The sequence below is a fragment of the Cystoisospora suis genome, assembly GCF_002600585.1.
Source record: "Cystoisospora suis strain Wien I chromosome Unknown contig_201, whole genome shotgun sequence".
Lineage (NCBI taxonomy): Eukaryota > Apicomplexa > Conoidasida > Eucoccidiorida > Sarcocystidae > Cystoisospora > Cystoisospora suis.
Window position 1 is genome coordinate 1,886 of NW_027153003.1, and position 17,363 is coordinate 19,248.

The 17,363-nt window shown below is 54.7% G+C and overlaps 2 protein-coding genes across 2 annotated transcripts; one reads left to right on the plus strand and one right to left on the minus strand.

Moving 5' to 3' along the window:
• Positions 1 to 438: 438 nt before the first annotated feature.
• Positions 439 to 12,314, plus strand: CSUI_000536 (uncharacterized protein). The gene is made up of 6 exons (XM_068060770.1): positions 439 to 3,807; positions 4,471 to 5,031; positions 5,968 to 7,260; positions 8,014 to 11,442; positions 11,721 to 11,843; positions 12,074 to 12,314. Exons 1-3 carry the CDS (start codon positions 1,693 to 1,695, stop codon positions 6,355 to 6,357), a joined length of 3,066 nt encoding a protein of 1,021 aa, XP_067927250.1. The 5' UTR covers positions 439 to 1,692; the 3' UTR covers positions 6,358 to 7,260; positions 8,014 to 11,442; positions 11,721 to 11,843; positions 12,074 to 12,314.
• A 3,476-nt stretch (positions 12,315 to 15,790) lies between these two features.
• On the minus strand, positions 15,791 to 17,356 carry CSUI_000537 (kinase binding protein). The gene has a single exon (XM_068060771.1). It carries the CDS (start codon positions 16,745 to 16,747, stop codon positions 15,908 to 15,910), a length of 840 nt encoding a protein of 279 aa, XP_067927251.1. The 5' UTR covers positions 16,748 to 17,356; the 3' UTR covers positions 15,791 to 15,907.
• Positions 17,357 to 17,363: the final 7 nt, after the last annotated feature.

Consider the following 17,363-nt stretch of genomic DNA (forward strand, 5'->3'; position numbering starts at 1 on the left):
CTGTTCAGGCGATGCAGTCAGTACAAGGGTATTGTGACCAGTTAGCCAGTTGGGATCGGCTTGAGCATAATTGGGCGAGGCTCGTTCTTTCCGATCATTTCAGCGTTGCTCCTTGCCGCAGAATCCGCGCCTCCCAATATGCTCCGTGAGCGTCCGAACGCCGCTGCAGAAGACACAGTGAAGAGCCTGACCCGCAGGGTTCCCATCTGTCCCGCGCCCTCGAGAGACCTGAGCTTTCTGCGTCGGGGCTTCTATCTTGTAAGCTACTTGGGGCAATCTCGTCAGAGGCCCCGACTAGGTTCGGCGACGAAAGTCTGCTAACGTGTCAGCCGCATGTGCGCTTGGCTCCAGTTTCGCATGCTGGCGGGAACGACGACACAGAGTTAGGAAAAGGGGATGAAGCTTTTTCCGAGGTGTCTTCGGGTGTCGTCGTTCGCACTTTTTGTCACCCCTTCATTCTAAAAAGCCTTCTTTTCAGCTGCCGTGTCTCTGCGGTGGCCCGCGGGCCCCGACCTGTCGTGCCTCGTATTTTTGCCCTGACACATTACAATTTGGGGATGTGCCCAGTTCCTCGTGCTTCTTGCGCCTCTCCATCCTTTTTGCGCGATATGGCCGTTTGCTGTTGTAGGCAGTTTTCGTCAATTTGAATGCTACCCGGTAGACAGCAGGGGTCAGCTCTTGTGCGCGAGTGCCCGGGACATCTTCCTCGCTCGTCGATGCTGCAGCTCAGCTAGGCAAGTCGGTGAGGGTGGGACGCGGTCCTTTCACATTAAGTTTATGCCTTCTTTCTCCTAGACGGTTTCTAGATCTTCTAGGGTCCTTCTCCTCGTCGTCGGCGTTTTGCTGCAAAAGCCTCGTGTGCAGCGAGACGGCCTCGATGTGATGGCCTCTTGGAATAGGACGAGTCTCTTCCCGCATTTCTTTTAGCTCCCACGGCAATGGAAGCAGAAGGGTTGGTCTACGCTTCGTACATTTGTTATTTTTCAAGCCTTTGCTCAGCTCACTCACCATGTACAAGTCTGAGCTTAGAACGCGCGGACCATTAGTCGTTCTTCCCGGTCCCGGCTTGGCGACAGAGGTTACTCGGTGCCGTGTGTGCGAGTCTTCGCCGAACCATACTCCTGTCCGCTAAGCGTCTCTTTCTTCTGCATGGCCATCTTTTTAACTTTCCAGATAGGTTTTACTCGACAGAACCTAGGGTGGTGGGGATCCTTCCACCCTAGTTTCTGTCTGCTGGAAGTGAGCAACACCGCCGCCTCCCTGACGGCGAAGGCCGACGGCTAGGGTTGCGGGCGCGTTGGCCTGCCAATGAACCTGTGCGCCTTTTGTGAAAGAGAAGATGTTGCAACCCGGGATTCGTCGATCCCAAAAGGGATCCTTCTGGCTACACGTGTGCGTCTCTTTTACGTTTGCTGTGTAGGAATGCAGTCCTTTGATTCCGGTATCTTCTCCGTACTCTCTTGCGTTTCCACCTCTGACGCCTCCTTTCTGTCCACGTCTGTAGGAGGGTCTTTTATCGCTCCACAGCTCGCCCACGTCAGCTTTCTGCGACTGCACCCGTTTTCGTTTTGTACTTCTCTCACACTGACTCCAGACGAGGCGGGAAGGGCGGGAGAAGCGCCGCTGTTTTGGAAGTGTGCGCGGTTGTTTCGAAGTAGTCTCTCGCTCGATGGGAGGGCCACCTAGCTTGAAATGTGCATCGGGTTGGCCTGTCTTGCGGCGCGGGGTGCTTCTCGTCTCGAAATTCCGTCGTGTGGCTCGATGGAGGTGGGAAATAGCGCTCTCGCCCAAAGGCAAAGATCGCCTAGGGATAGTCTCACAGCACCCAAGTACCCTCCGCGGCTTCGGAGAGGACCACAGCGGAAGGGTGCAACTCGTTTTCGATGCCGTTCTGCCCCGTGCATGAGCCGACGGTGGGCTCGTGGTGCAACAGGGACTGACCAACGAGGCGAAGATTTAGCAGAACGTCTGTTCTGTTCCGAGCGTCACCCTCTATCTTTGGCTCGGCCGAGTTACGGCGTTTCGCCTCTCGGGAAAGTCTCGGGCCGACGGCCTAGAAGAGGATTCCTTCGAGAGAGAAGGAGTTCAAGCGGTGGTTGTTTTTCGCATCCTGCGTTGTCTCGTGCCCCTCCTATTGAACGTGTTTTCCCGTGTCTGGATCTCCCTGCTGGGTCTCCTCGTGTGGAGTCACAAGAGTGCGTACACGTGTCTCATTGTGTCTCAGACTCTTTCGTCAGCTGTTTTCCTGCGTCTTTTTCTGGCTGTTCCTCCCCACCGTCTGCGTCAAGTACGGATAGTAGCGGCTACGCTGCTCAAGGCTGGTCTTCTCCACTGTCCTCTCTGTCTACTTCTTCCCTTCCTCTCTCACCATTGACTTCCTTCTCAGACTGCTCGTCAGTTTCTCTGGACGAGGGCCAATGTGAGACTTTCCTCCCTAAAACCCTGGTATCTTCTTCACACCCAACAGAAGGACGCGTAGACACTCTTTGCAACTCCGATACTCTTCCCGTGACGTCCTCTCTTACTTCGTTTTTGCCGGGGCAAGCACGGAGTAATGGTGTCGTGGAAGAGCAGAACGGCACTCAGCACTGGCTTCCCATTCACGGACTTCTCTATTGTGTCTTTGACTCGGCGAAAGGGCCGTCTGTCCGCGCGGCTTATCCGCCCTCGCTCTGGCGTGCTCTTGAATACCCGGGCGATGATTGCTTTTCTCGTAAGACAACTTCTGAGTGTGGCATATCTGCTCGGAGAGCCTCAACTAGTCAGGATACTCCTGGGGATACTCCACGGAGAAGGAGAAGGTGCTTCGCTGCGGACTGCGGTTCTAGGTCTTCCACAAGACGGAGTGAGGCTGGCGTGGCAGGTAGCGGTGACGCCCTCGGTGTGGGGGTAACAACCGGGGGGGCCGGACGCACGTGGCCGAGAGATCCTCATCAGGATTTGCCTAGCGCGTGGTCGCGTCCGTGCTCCGTACGGGATCAGAAGAAGAGCAGTTTCCTTGTGTCAATGTCTACTGCAACCCAGGCTAATCAGCTGCTTGGAGTGAACCAGGACGAAACTCGAGGCCGGTGGGCCGGGGGCAGCGATCAGTACAATTTTTCAAGTTCCCTCGGCTTGTCGAGTGGTGGACTGGAAGAACGCAGAGATCCGCTCTGCGACCATGAAAATGCATATACACTCTTTCCTACAGGGCTCGTTCACGGAGTAAACACTCTCGAGAAAAGGAGCAGTACAGCGGAGAGAAGAGGAGACAGCAGGGTTTCTGGCGAGTCGCCAGAGGCCGCCGGGGATTATTGGAGACACCTGCAAGAAAGAGGAAAGCTGGCGGATAGCCAAAGTCAGGTATCTAGGTGCTCTGGGAGCCATCAAAGGGGACTCACTGAAAGGGTTTCGAGGTCCAGTCAGGTCGATGTACCCCAAGATCAACCTAAGTTTGGAGAGGAGACTAGAGAGAAGGCATTACACGACTGCCGGGATGACGACGGGCGGGATGTGGAAGGGTGGCGTGTACCCCCGTTTAGGTGTCTGTACAGGTACTTTCTTCCGCCAGCTCATCTTACAGAGAAACTGGTCCGAGTGAAGATGGGGAGATGGCATCTCGTCGGTCTTCCTCAGCTGATTGTGAATGAGGCTTATGAACGGAACGCTTTCGAGTTCTGCTTTGCTTTTGTGTATGATGAGGAATCGACTCTGCTTACCAGGCCAGAAGATCGCAGCGGAGAGGCAGCCGCAGAAAGCGGGGGCCGTGAGGCTATGATGTCGAGCAGGCGTCAGGTTCACTCCATGTTAGGTCAAGTTGCTGAACGAGTAAGAGACGTTCTTGTAGGACTCGTGGGTGAAGTTGAGGGCGCTAAGCTGTCTACGGGGCCAGCGCCCGAGTGTGTCGTATCTCTTTGTGTAGGGTAGTTTATTTGGTCTTGCTGTCTGAGCGAAGGCGGTCTCGTATGCTCGTACGCTCTCCTAGCCGTACCTCATGTATGACCATGTAGGCCACACGCGTAGGTGAAGACATCCATGTGTTCGTATGAGACACACTGAGTGCTAAAAGGGCGCGATGCGGCGCGTGAGCGGCTACCGGCTCACATCGTCGGGGATCCCTTGGGTTCACGGAAAGTGTGTCCGCCTGGTTTTGGGTGTGGCAGCTGACCCAGGTCGAGGCATATCAGAGGCTTGCATTCCGTAGGTATGTATGTGTATATTTAGTCCGCCTTTGCTGTTGTTATACATTCTTTTTCTGTTGTTCACGAGGGCCTCACTTGCACTCGTCGATACCAGGCCTAGAAGGCAAGTCTCGAACTCTTCATGGAGGTTTACTTGAATCTACTCAGTCGCTGACGTGGAGTGTACTCACATCCGGAAAGCCCCCGCCAGGACGCATACATACTTACCCAGCTAGATGCCTGGTCCAGTCTACAGGTGTGACAGCGTCGGTCTGTTTGTACATGTGTGAAACGGGGTGGTGCGCTGCAGGTCAATCGCGCTTTTCGGAGTGTGGAGGAGAAGTGCTCCTGGCTTTCATCCGCCACCGTTCCTACTTTAGTCGCCACTGTCCGTAGTATTGTCAAACACTTTGAGCTTGGAGGCGGTGAAATGGGTGCGAAGATCCGTCCAAGCAGCAGCAGCGGCTCGCAACGCAGGCACGAGGCAGGCTCTGTTCCTTTTCCTCTTGGCCAGAGAGGTAGAAAGGAGGAGGAGAACTGCCGAATAGAACAGGTCCTACCCCCTTTAGTAGCTGTTCCGCATCAAAACGTACAGGGGTTCTCATTAGGGAGAAGAGGATCCGGGGCTTCGTGTCTTCGTCTTCTTCTTCCAGGCTTAGAAGATCGCGGGGCTCTCGCTATCCACCTACCCTTTCCGTCACGTTCTTTACTCCAGGAACCGCAAATGAAAAAACTGCCTTCTCCTGAATTACGCCAAAGTGCTTTAATAGACTTCAAGCGGCTCAATCCAGCATGTTTACCCCCTCAGAGGGGCAGGGCCTTCTGGGCTCGCGTGCCCGTCCCATTGATAGATCTAAAACGGCTTATGCAGGTATAGCTAGATACGTGGATTGCTCGCTATAAATGGACTTGTGCGGTGCTCCTTTTTTGTTGGTGCCGCTTAAGGGTACCCTGGGTATCCCTGGTACACACAAGTCTTGATTCAGTAAGCTTTCTTCTTCGTCGCCACATCGCAGAGTGCGATTCTCCGCAGAAAAGGTATCTCCAGGCGTTTGTCAAAAAAATTCAAAGCAACCGTACTACTTGTATGGCCGTACGTGGTTGGCCCGAAGAGAAGTAAAAGGAGTCAGTTTTTGCTTCTTGATGTGAGAAAAACTTCTCTGTACTTTCGCCGTTCGTGCTTCTCGTCCGAACACCGACTACATGTGTATTCGTGTACATACCTGCGTGTCGTTTTCTCTTTTTAATCCGTTCTGCCGACGCACTCTAGGGGTTTATGAGAAACACAAGCTGAACGTGCGCTGTATGATATGGGTGCTGTGTCGTCTTGGCCGTAAAGCAGTTGGAACAAGCGATAGACAGCGGAGTGTGACGCTATCTTAGGAATATTCAGACCTGGACAGAATTGCCAATACCTTTCATCGGGATAAGCCAGCATGAGCCTGCATCCTTTTCTACATATACGTACCAACCGCTGTCCAGGAACGATAATACAAGCGAAAAAGTTTTCCGCTCCATTCTGTTCTTTCGTGGCAGTCCGGGTGTTGTGGGAATCTATGCTGTTGGACATTGGAACGCAGACAGCGGAAAAAGAATAGCGATGGTACCACCGTATCCCATTTGAGCACTACGAAAAGTCCACAGAACGTTCTTGAGCGCGGTCTTGCTCCCCCTGCGCAGCTTTTCCTAAATATGCATTCTGAGTCGTCCCCGCGGTGCTTTTACTAAGCGTGTATTCTTAGAGATTAGTGGCCTAACGCCGGTCGCACCGTTATCCGTTTGTTTCGATGCACTACCTGCGTACCAGGTGATGTCCTCAATGATGCTTCCTATGCTGCCTCCGACGGACTATCGCGGCCGCTCTTACGCAGAACAAGCTCCGGTCTCTCAGTCTCCTCTGCTCAGTCCTCTATTTTGCTTTTCATCTTCAACCACCAGGTCACCCTACCGCTGCTCGTCTCCTTCAGCTCGTTCTCCTTCTGAACCATGTACACCCCTCTACTCTCCTTATACCTCATCTGCTTGCGCAAGGCGCCACCCAGGGAGACAAGATGAGTTTCCATCGTCTGTAATGCTGGGGCAGGGGAGGTCTGCATTGTCACATTTTATTTTCTCAGTTGATTCGAGCCCACATACGCATCCGCGATCCCTCGAAATCGAGCGCATATTCCTACTTTCCTTCTTCCTTACCGGGTGATCACCTAGAAAGGACGAAGAGCGGACTAGCTCGGAACTCCGATCCCTGCAACGGTACGCGACTGTGCAGTACGAGTGGAGAAAGCTCCCTTCTTTCTCTTTCTCCCAAGTCTCCTACTTTTCCTCCCCTCACCTCTTCGCGTCAGTCTCCTGTCTCTCTTTCCCATGATGCTCCTTTGTCTCCTCTCCCATCTGATCTTCTCCGTCCGCAGTTCCGCGGAGGTCGACAAAGAAGAAGATCCTCATTGCTGTCCCCGTGCGAACGAAACCTCTTCGGTAGTCAAGAAAAGGAGGCATGCAAAGACTCGAGCCTCACCGGCGCTAAGAGTCTGAGGCGCGTGGAGTTAGGACATAGATTTGAAAGGACAGACAGGCTGAGGGAGGGGGATCCGCAGACTCGCGATAGCTTGCCGGGTACGGAGAGGTCTGTGGTCACATGCAGCAACCCGTATCGTTATGCAGGCACCGTTCAAAGCAAAAGGGAAACAACGTCCGTTGAGTTGAAGGATCTAGGCATAACAGCTGCGTCAGACGGTCTCGGATCTCCGAGGGGCGGACAAACAGGACACCGAGTCGCTGAGACCTCGGCAAGTAGCTCTGCTCTTCAAAATGATCCACATGCATCTTGTCATCTAACAAACGAGGTAGATAGTGAAGACAATATGTTTCGAGGAACTTCGATGTACCTCAGTCGGGGTGTGAAGCGGAGAGAAGACCCGGACCCAGCTTCTTATTTAATGGATGGGACTTTATATCATCTGTTCCCGTTCATTGATGGCACACGGTCCGTCTATGAAATCGCAGCAGAAGCTTCGCTTCCCAAGCGCTTAGTAAAAACGATCATGACTTTTCTGGCGGAGGAGGGCCTGGTGGCCTTCGTGGACAAGTTTGATATGGCCAATAGGTAAGCTCACGCAATGCTTAGAATGCTGCGCTCTATTTGAGGAACTTGAGACAGCGTCGTCTTCACTCTTGTCAGAGCGACTGCCTTTCTAAGGGGGAGCGCGCATTTGCTGGTCCCGTGTTGCTATCGTTTGTCACTCGTCTCTTTAGTGTGCGGATACAGCTGGGCAGTCGTACATGACTTACGGACCATCTATCCGGTGACGTCCCAAACTGCGCGGTAGTTGTGGTGTATCCGCATCTAGAAGGTGCTCGTATAGTGTCTAGTTCAGTTTGGATTGGATGTGATTCGCCTTTGTTCCTGTCAGTTAAAGCTTGTCGCTATCTGACATGTGTGGACCACTTTCGTGTGCCAGATATCGGCTTACATCTCGCTTCGGAGCCGTGTGGAGGCTCAGTCAGTTTCGACGATTAGCTCCATACTACGTAACGGGGCGATGTCCACCGCAGAATGCTGCGACAGACCAGGGGGACGTAGATACTTTTTCTTCTCACTCGAGTCGCGTCTGCTGTCGAGATGCCTCTCGTTCTCGAGGATCGGAATGTGCTTTTGGGAAGGCACAAGAGCAGGACGATGTGCCCGTTCCACAAGGACGAAGACGTGGGCTCCGAAGCAGCACGGACTCTGAATCTCTCGTGGTGTATTGTGACGTGCATAGTTCTTTGTTGAGTCAAAATCCGGAGAAGGGACTCTTCCCAGAGAAAAACGACAAGCTAAAGAGACAGACTCGATTGTCGCCTCTTTGGTCCTCAGGAAAGGATACACCATCTTTAGTAGCCTCGGGAATCTCTCCGCACACGACGTGGCCAATCTTGCATGGAACTGGCGTATGTTTGCCTGATTATTCCGGTGTGGCGGAAAGTCCTAACATCATCCAAGGGGTGTTACATGCTTGTCCGTCACTAGGGGAGGAAAAGTACAGCGAGAGAGATGAATCACAACGGAGCTCAAAGGTCATGACCGAAGAGCGTCTTGCAAGCGGTTCGGATTCCCGCGTCAGCAGCCTAAGCTCTGTCCGAAGTGGCATAAAGCCGCAACCAGTGCCGCTGCCTATTTTGGTTTTCCTTTATTCTCGGTTAACGGAATTCGGTTGTTCTCCGCAACCGGCAGGCTGTCCGCTAATGGTCTTTTTGAAGCGGTACGGAACTGTTTTGAACGTGCTGAAAATCTCTGTTGCACACTTCATTGTGTTAGGTTGTATATTTGGTTTTGTGCGGAGAGTCCACGAGCATCCTGTCTTCGTACTGCTGAAGAACAGCAGGAAGGCAGTCAAGATCTCTTCTTCGTACAACACACAAGAAGATGACGGTGGCGGGTTTCGCAAGATGTCAGGCAAGGCGAACGCCACTCCGACCGAAGCAGACAAGTTTCACAGCGTGGATGGAAAGGAAGGGAGACGCCTGAGCAGCCCCGCGGAAGAACGGGAGAGGAAGAGTGTTCCCAAGTATGTTAGGCTGAGAGGGACTGACCACCAGCCGGCAAGACATGCAGGGTTTTCTGATGAGAGTCCCTTTGCGGGAGACCCGTGCCGTTTCCGAAGGTGTGCGGACGCGGAGATTGAACGATCTAGGTTCGCGCCAGACAAAGGGAAAACACCTCGCGCTGATTGTCCCGCTGGTTCCTCGGACAGGGTAACCGGGGGGGTGGCCAACCTGAAACAGACCGCTGGAGTTGATATACGACTGAAGAGCTCTGGCATCTGCGGCAGCGCACGCGAAGCCGCGGGTTCGACAGCGCGCAGGTCTACAAAAGGAGAAGCAAAGCCACAAGGCTTCGATCTTAACACTGGTCGTTTACTTGCATCAGAAGAAGTCGCGGCGACAGCAGCGAGATTCAGTGAGTTCTCCGGAAGGGATGCGTTTAGTGGCAAGTGTCTCCAGCAGCCCGCTGAGGAATGTGACATACGCAGCAGCAGCCGTGCCGGCGGAAGGTTGAGTGCGGAAACCATCGCTAAGATTGCGGCCATGTGCAATGGCGGTAGCTCTTTGGACGAAATACTAGTTAGATTTCAGTGCGAGACAAAAGGGGAAGCCATTTCCCTAGTTGTTCGCGCAGCCAGGGCCAGACATTGCAAAGTGGTTTGGTTGTACCGGTAGAGTTCACCCCGTGCTTTGAGGCAAACAAATATAATCGAAGTGCGAGTCTGCCCGCCTGCTCACGCTCTCCGAAGATTCGTCACAGACGCAGGTTCTGTTGTGGTTGAAGGAAAGCGAGCAAGCAGCGCCGGGTGCCAGTACGCCACCGGAAACGACAGCCCAGGCGTCTGTTTTCCAGCAGCGTCTTACGATATGAAGTTGATGAAGCGGACACTCTGTCCATACTGGTGGTGTATTGCAGGAGCCTTAGTTATTCAGCGCACAGAGGGCTGGCGTTTTTCTTCTCCTCGCTACGGCCTATAAGANNACAGAGGGCTGGCGTTTTTCTTCGAGAGTGCTTCTTTTTCTTCTTGCTGTTACCTGGGAGGATGGAAGGGGTACCAGTGAGATCATACAGTGTGCCGTTGTTTGTGTCCGAAGAGATCAGGCGGCCTCACAGGTGCTCCATGTGCTGTTACTGAGAGCTGATATCTGTTCTCTAGAGATGAGCCACACTCGCAGTGTATCGGCGGGAGGAGTCGCGTGTCTACGGCGTAGACTGCCGGAGGCAATCTTCTCCGGTCTCGCCGCGATGCAGCTGGTGACTGCTCGTTTGCGCGCCGCCGAGGCCCCGGCACCGGGCCACTCTCTGTACAACGGTCCTGATTTTCTCTGTGTGTCCTGTTAGTTCATAGTGCCGGAGACGTGAACAAGTCATCAAGCAAGAAGTGAGCTGGCCGTCCCGGCCTGTATGTCTAGTTTGCAGTTGTAGCTTCGTCTCAGGTGTGCACCTGCACTTGTTCCCTGATGGTCGAAACGCACGACTGCGGAGCGGCACGGAGAGATCGGGTACCGAATGCGGGAGATTGTTATCCTCCCTCTCTGGCCATCACAACGCTGCCAGGCTCCCAAAAAAGAAAAAAAAGCAGTTTCGGCTTTGTGTGTGCCTTTGTGGGAGGTCGAGAGACTTACGTCCTGCATGGAGCTTCCGTCGCAGTCAACTGCCACGTCTGTCGCAGACAACTAGGCTAAGGTGTGTGTTCTCATTCAGCGCGTAGGAGTGAAGCCAGGCGTCTATGGAGATACATATTGTGGACAGGTACTTTCAGAGTGCTTCATATGCTCGGCTGGACAACGATTTGAAAGCAGATCGACAAATCGCACAGGCGCGCGTGACAAGTGAATCTATATCCTCGGCTGGGGTGACAAAGGTGCATAGACATAAACGGCCGACGTAAGAGTGATCATACAAAGCCTACTGAACGATGGCGAACCTGATGTTGGTTCCGGAAGCGCCTCAATCTGCTCTGAACACGTTAGCGGTCACGAACGTGTAAGAACCGCGCCCTAGGGCACTTTTGCGGAGTGGTTTGCTGTAAGAAACCAGCAACCAGTATCTGGCGAGCCGACAATACCTCAAAACGCGCAAAGGGAGACCTACGGCCGGGAAGGAACCCCTCGAAAGTCATTCTGGCTTTCTACGTTCCTTCTGCATTTTCTTTACATTCCTCAATTTCCCCGTCAAGAGGGCACCGACGCCTTCCCAGAAGCTTGCGATATTGGGGTTCTGGCGCGCTACTCGGCGCATGAGGCCAGCCCTGCTACTTAGGAAAGGCGTTTTCGTGGTGTCTTTGATGGCGAACGCGGGAGTAGGAACGGCTGAGCGGCCCTCTCGCATGATAGTCTCCTTCTCTCTTTGTTCACGAAGTCTCATGACTTGCTCCTCTTTCGCTCCTAGAAGCAAGCCAGCAGCAGCTTCCCAGAAACGGGCTAGGTGCGGATGTTGCCGCGCGATGCGGAGGAGGAGGTCGGTCCTTTTCTCACGCTCCGCTGCACTTCCAGAGCTGCTTATTGCGTCCTCTGGCTGCACTGCTGCTGTTTCGGCCAAGGCCGGGCTCTCCGGGAAGTTCGTCACTAGGAGAGGCTCTGAGTCGCTTAGGCGCAGGTCTCGAGTCCTCGCCTCCAACGCGAAAGCTTTTTGAATGTTGCCTCCAGCCAGGAAGGCAAGGGCAAGAAGGAATCGCACCATCAAAGGGTGATCGCGGGCTTGCTTGAGCACGAGCGAAGGATGAAGACGTTGCTGGGATTCGCCAGGTTGTTTCCCATGGTGAGATATCGGCGATACGCGAAGTCCTGACGCGGCCATTGACGTCGATCCCACTGCGTGCGACGTTGGTTTTTCGACAGAACAATCTGTAGCTGCAGAACGAGGCCCAGTGGGGTGGGCAGCCCCGGCGCCGCATTCGCCTGGGAGCACCCCAGTTTCAGCTTCTGTCTTCGCTTTCTCCTGCACGGGGAGCACACATGTTTTTACCCCAGCTGTGCTCGGTCTTTTTTCTGCTAGCATTTGAACGTAGCGGAACTGTCTTTCTTTGAACGTCTTAGGTGTCCCGCGGCGCCCGAGACGACGGCGTCATCAGTCAGGACGATTGTGCAAGGCAGAACGCCCTGAGAACCTCTGACCCGACAGCCGCTTCTATGGGCGCCGCCTACCGAAGACCGGCGCAGGTAGGGCGCGGCAGCCGAATTATCAACGACAGCGAGCAACTTGGGTTCTCTAGCAGCACCGTTCGTGAGTGAGAAGCACTGCTGTTATCCCTTCACGTTGAACGCCGATAGCTTTTGCTTTCTGAGTGTGCGGCCTGAGACTGGGGTTTCCGTTGCTAGAAGAGCGAATCTCTCGGTATCAACTGTCTCGGGTCGATGGCCTGGTTCGTTCCCCTTCTCATGTCCTTCAGTTCAAAGCGCCGCGCCACTCGCAAACGCGTGTTTCTGGACAGTGACCATATCACCTCGGTATACATGGTCGGAAGGTCACTGCTAGAGCACTTACTTTTTCAGTGCTCGTTGGCCTAGCCGCGTGTATCGCGCCCTGTGGCGCTTGCTCTTTCCCCTGGTCTTCTTCGACCGCTGCCAAGTGACGCTGCGGAGCGCTCAAGTCGTCGTTCAGAAACTCCTCGACTTTGGTGTAATATGGCCTGTCTTCGTTCCCGCTTGCATCTAGAGCTGCTACTGCAGCAGCGTTGGCCGCGGCAGCAGCTGCCGCCGCGATCACGTGTCTCGCCGCTCCGGCAGCAGCTGCAGCACCAGATTCGGCTGCCGCTGTAGCGGCGGCAGCAACCACTTTGCGAGCGTTGCGAGGCTGAGAGAAGAGGCAGACGTTGCACTCATTGTTGAAAGCGGCGTAAGGATCATTCACTGCTTCTGGAAAAAAGAGTAGTGTGCACGACTGCAGTGTGTGAACTCCCGGGTACAACAGGTAGCACACCACGGCCTTCTGACAGCGAAGGCAGGTATCCGGATCACTGCCTGGGGCAACCCTCAATCTAGCTGCCTGCGATGTCCGTCCTGTCCGGGGAGCTATTTTGATAGACGAGAGCGTAGAGGGTTGAAAGGCGATGCCTGCCAACTTTCCTGTAACAGGGGAGACGGAAGTCCTTGAAGGTGTATCATCGTGGTTGTCCGAGGAGAGACTTTGCTGGTCCTCCAGAAATTGTTCTATAAGTGAAAGCTGCTCTCTCAGCTCGGCGGAAGACACGCCGGGGGGCACGAAGTGAGGCGTGTTATGATCGCAGTGGCCCGTGCCGTCTTCCCCGTTGTAGCATCCTTCACTTCCTGTGAATCGGGGCTGCTGATACCCGTCCCCCTTCGCGTCATTTGACCGCTGCTTGAATTGCTCGGTCCAGTCTTCCTGCTCTTCCTCCTGTACGGGCGCAGGGGTAGCCATCACGTGAGGCGCTCGTACCGGGGACATCGCGGGAGGCGCGGAAACGCTAGGAGTGTCAAGGATAAGTGGAGCAGCCAACAGCCTGCCGGTCGGCCGCATATCATACACTGAGTCCTCCGATGGACCTGCGCTTATTCTCGGGGGCCCGTTAGGCCAGACCTTTTCAAGTATTCTGTCCTTCAGCTTCGCAAACTTCTGCTCAGCATCATGAAGACGCGGCAGAATGCGTGTCTCCACCTTCTTCTGTAGCGAAGGGAAAAGTGGCCTTCCCCCAGGCACTGCCTGGATGAGTTGAGGTTGTCGCTGCGGCGGCTCAGAAACGCTGTCGACAGCTGTCTCAGCGTCTGCGCGCTGGTGGTGCTCTCTACCCTGGTCCTGAAGCTTTGCGAGCACCTCGGCCATGGCAGCCGGCTCGGTACCCGCTTCCATTTCCCCTTCCCACTCTTCTTCCGTTTGGTCCGTCGGATCTCTGCCATGAGCAACGTGATCTGGAAGGCTGATGGGGTCATCCCCCGGCTCCTGCCCGTCGAGCAATGCTTGGTCTTCGCGATCGGCGCCGCGAAGCGGTCGGGGGCCCAACCTACGTAGCGGGGGTCCGCCGGACTTCAGCAGCGCCACAAACAAGGACCCATCATTCGTCAAGCCGGGAGTCGTTATTGTCTCCTTTCTTCTTTGGTCGGCAGGGTCGGGGGCCTCCGATGTGGGTGAAGTCGAGCTAGAAGGCTGTCCGACTGACAGAGACGCTAGCGAGACGGATGCGAGGAAACCACAAAGGCCAAAGAGGCGATATCGCCACAACAACCTGAGATCGCGCAGGTGTCTCCGGCACGCCTTAAGCCCTGGGGGACTCTCCTCCATGATCTAAGGGACGAGATTACCAGTAGAACGGAAGTCCAGCAGGGCTCTCGGCGGCTCTTGCAACGGCTGTAGGTAGAGGCAGAGCACTTGCTTAGTATTCTTTTTGGGGTAGGGCCGCACGGCTGCCCTGGTTTCAGCCAGTGAAGGATTCGCCCAGTCGCTGCGAGAAGCTTGCCACACGTAGTATATCAGCAAGAGATTCAGCCTTGGCTTCCGCTCGAGATAGAGCTCAGCTATACGCGCATGCGAGACGTCCCGATATGGGTGTGCGGGCTTGCAGTCTCTCTCCTCGGGGCCCCGCAGACATCGAGAGCGCGTGTCGATCTGCGTTCCGCACGTACTCGATCGAAATTGAGTGCGGTACAACCTGCTCCTTCGCTGATTCACACACTGAATCTGCAGCAAGCAGAGGGTGGCATTGGGAACTTTTTCTCTGTTACTCCGTACTGGCCGGGCCCGCAAGTGGATCTGCCAACGAAAGGCCCCCCGAACTTTGCACGAGTCTAACAGGAAAAAAAACACCTGACCCTGTGTACTCATAACCTCTCCCATCTACACAAAGCCACTAAGGTGCGGAAGCATACTCTCCACTAGCAGCCCTGAACTCTTTCTCTTCTCTTTCGGGCCCGGCAGCTGCTCCCGCGAACGAACTTCTGTCAGCTAAGTGCCTTCGGTGTCAACTGGACGGGGTGAGAGTTCTAGCACGAACCCTTTAGCATGCTTCAACACTAGCTTGCTGTTGGGTGCAACGGGGGAGACCCGAGAGAGTGTTACTGAGAAGTGCCTTTCAACTTCCTATTGTATTCTGGAGAAGGGCCGTGTCAGCGCACAAGTTTAGCGGCCGTGGTCGGTCTCTTGCCCTTTGCTGGTGAGGGGCGGTCTGTGCGTCTCGCTCGGGTGGCGGCTCCGCGGGCCTGAGTTCGTGACCGTGGCCGGGTAATTTTCTGGAATGCTGCTTTTGACTAGGCTGCGAGGAACGTGAGACAGCGCGGTTACAGGCAAATTTGAATCGCCCTCGGAAACCAAGTTGTACGCGAGCCTTTGCGTGTTGGCTGTAACGGGGTACAAGCAGGCTGTTTCGAGCGACGCCTGGTCGCTCGGTCCAGAACGAAAGTTACGCCACGCAGCTACGACTTACGCGGCGACCGCCAGCCACAAACGCTTTATTCTTGGCTCGACTAAGAGACTGGTGGCGATGAAACACCGAAACCGTATCCAGTCATTCCTCATTTAAAGACACACTCGTGCTGGAACTTCAACGGGTACATACTCCGTGGTTTGAACGGCGGCGTGGAACCTGTCATACTCAGGATCCGACTTGAGGGCGGTAGTGGCCACTCCACAACGGCAACTGAGCGAGTGAGAAGCCACTGGCGTCCTAGTTTGTGTGTACATACACTCGGCTGGACGCGAGCTGGGATTCTCCAATTTTCGGACCGTCACAATACAGACGCGCTTTACACATTCGTGTACCGAGCACGTATCATGTACTGTGCCTCTGTATCGGAGTTAGCAGTGCCTAGTGTTGATGTACAACGGACTGTCTCCAATGCCTATGAATGATGGAAAAGGACTAAACCTACCTCGGCTTCGCGTGTCTGACACGGAACTGCACCGTTCTCCTACGTTCTCGCACCATGGAACTCTTAACTCGTCCCTTGCTGGGCAAAAATAGCTGGGTCGACAGGCTTCGTAGTGCTCTAGATTGCCGCCGAGAGTGATTTGACGTGAAGTCGAAGGAAGCCTTTTCTGTTAAGTTGCAGAAAACGGCGTCTCACCCTCGATGTATCACTCGCACTCACACGAACAAGCGACGCAATCGTAACGGAAGTTCTAAGCATCAGAGTCAAGCCAGAACATTGCTTGTCGACTGCCGGAGTTTGATCTCCGTTGTTTCGTATCATCCGATAGATTCTCGGGGACGGTAAGCGCTCCGCTGTCTACCGGAGCATCGTCTATTTCCGGTAGACAGCGGAGCAGCTACTATTCAAATAAACTTGGAGGCAAGTCTGCCTACGACGGCCGCGGGAAACCCTCCCGGCAATGCAGCCTCGTCTTCAGTAATGCCTACCAGACTCTTGATGTACTGTGTATCCGTGAGTTCTCCGAGTTTCGACAAGTCGCTCCATTGGCCGTGAATGCCGGAGCATGTTTCTTTCTGTTCATCCTCGTTCATCTGTACCATGACTAACACCAAGTGTGGCATTTCTGGCCGCAGACCGATATGCCTCAAAGCTTGTGCTATATTTCTGCTCGGTGATGCGCAGTAAAGAATTTCCTTCCTTAAATCGTTCGTCTTCATCTTGCCGTCTTCGTAATGTTCCACCGCTCGCAGCACACCGAGGAGAACTTGGTCAACCCCTACTAACGAACCAGGGTTCATGCACAACCACGTGGACACGGGTTTGTCTGGGCGATGTACGGAACCCGACTCTGCTTCAGGTTCGGTACGCGCCGCTTGGAGCTCCGACCCGGGAGAGTCTGCGGGTACGTAGCCTACAGACACATGGGCACCTTGTGCCTTGCATTCAGATGTACTGCTGCCTGTACGGGGACTGACCGTCTCTGCTGGTGCCCTGGGCCGTTGAATGATTCTCTCGAACACCTCTGGCATGTTGCGGACATGAGTGCAAAGACCCATGGTCACGAGGATGTCGGGCCTCAGGGGCGCGAGCCGATAAGTTACCAGACCGTACGGCTCAACCCGCTCCATTGTATCGTGCTTCTTCACCGGACGGTCAGCTGTGGGAGCAGCCGTGCAGCCTGGTTCAGGGAACATAGAGGAAAACGGCGACGAGGGCTGGTGAGGTTCCGCGGGAAAGTGCATGCGCTCTGACGCAGTCCGTTACAGAGCAAGCAGCTGGGAGAACAAAGAAAAAGCGAGACTGATGACGGCGAGCTCGATTGTGGACTGCGCCGTCCTCTCCGGCAGCGCCTTCGAAGCAGAATAAATCCCACCAGGCAATCCACACTCTCGTCGGTAAAAAGCTTTGGAGATTGTGAGGACTACACTCGGTCGAAACACATGAGGGTTCTTGTCGGGCCGGAGCTTCGACGTTAGGAGACAACAAAAAGACGGCAATCGCTGCGCTACCGACCTCTCCCGTGAGGGACCGACGCCGGGATGCCGCGACCGTCACGCCTCCAGTGCGACTGCGTGCGGTCTCGCGACGGAAGTAGGAAACTGTACTGGTGCGCCATTCAACACTCAGGCACTCAGGCCGCAGGCAGCGACGGTCACTACCCGACAATACAAAGTTCAGCCTTCCAATAACATGAGGAGCTGTCATTCGTTGAAGCTGTACCACCACTGGCAAGCAAACTTGGGACTGGTGGGTTTACCACTCCTGCGAGGCACAGCCATGCAAGGACCCAACTGCCGGGATACCAGAAGCGGCATCCCCAGCCAAACTGCTTGGAACCTCCGTGCGTTCCCGTGTGCC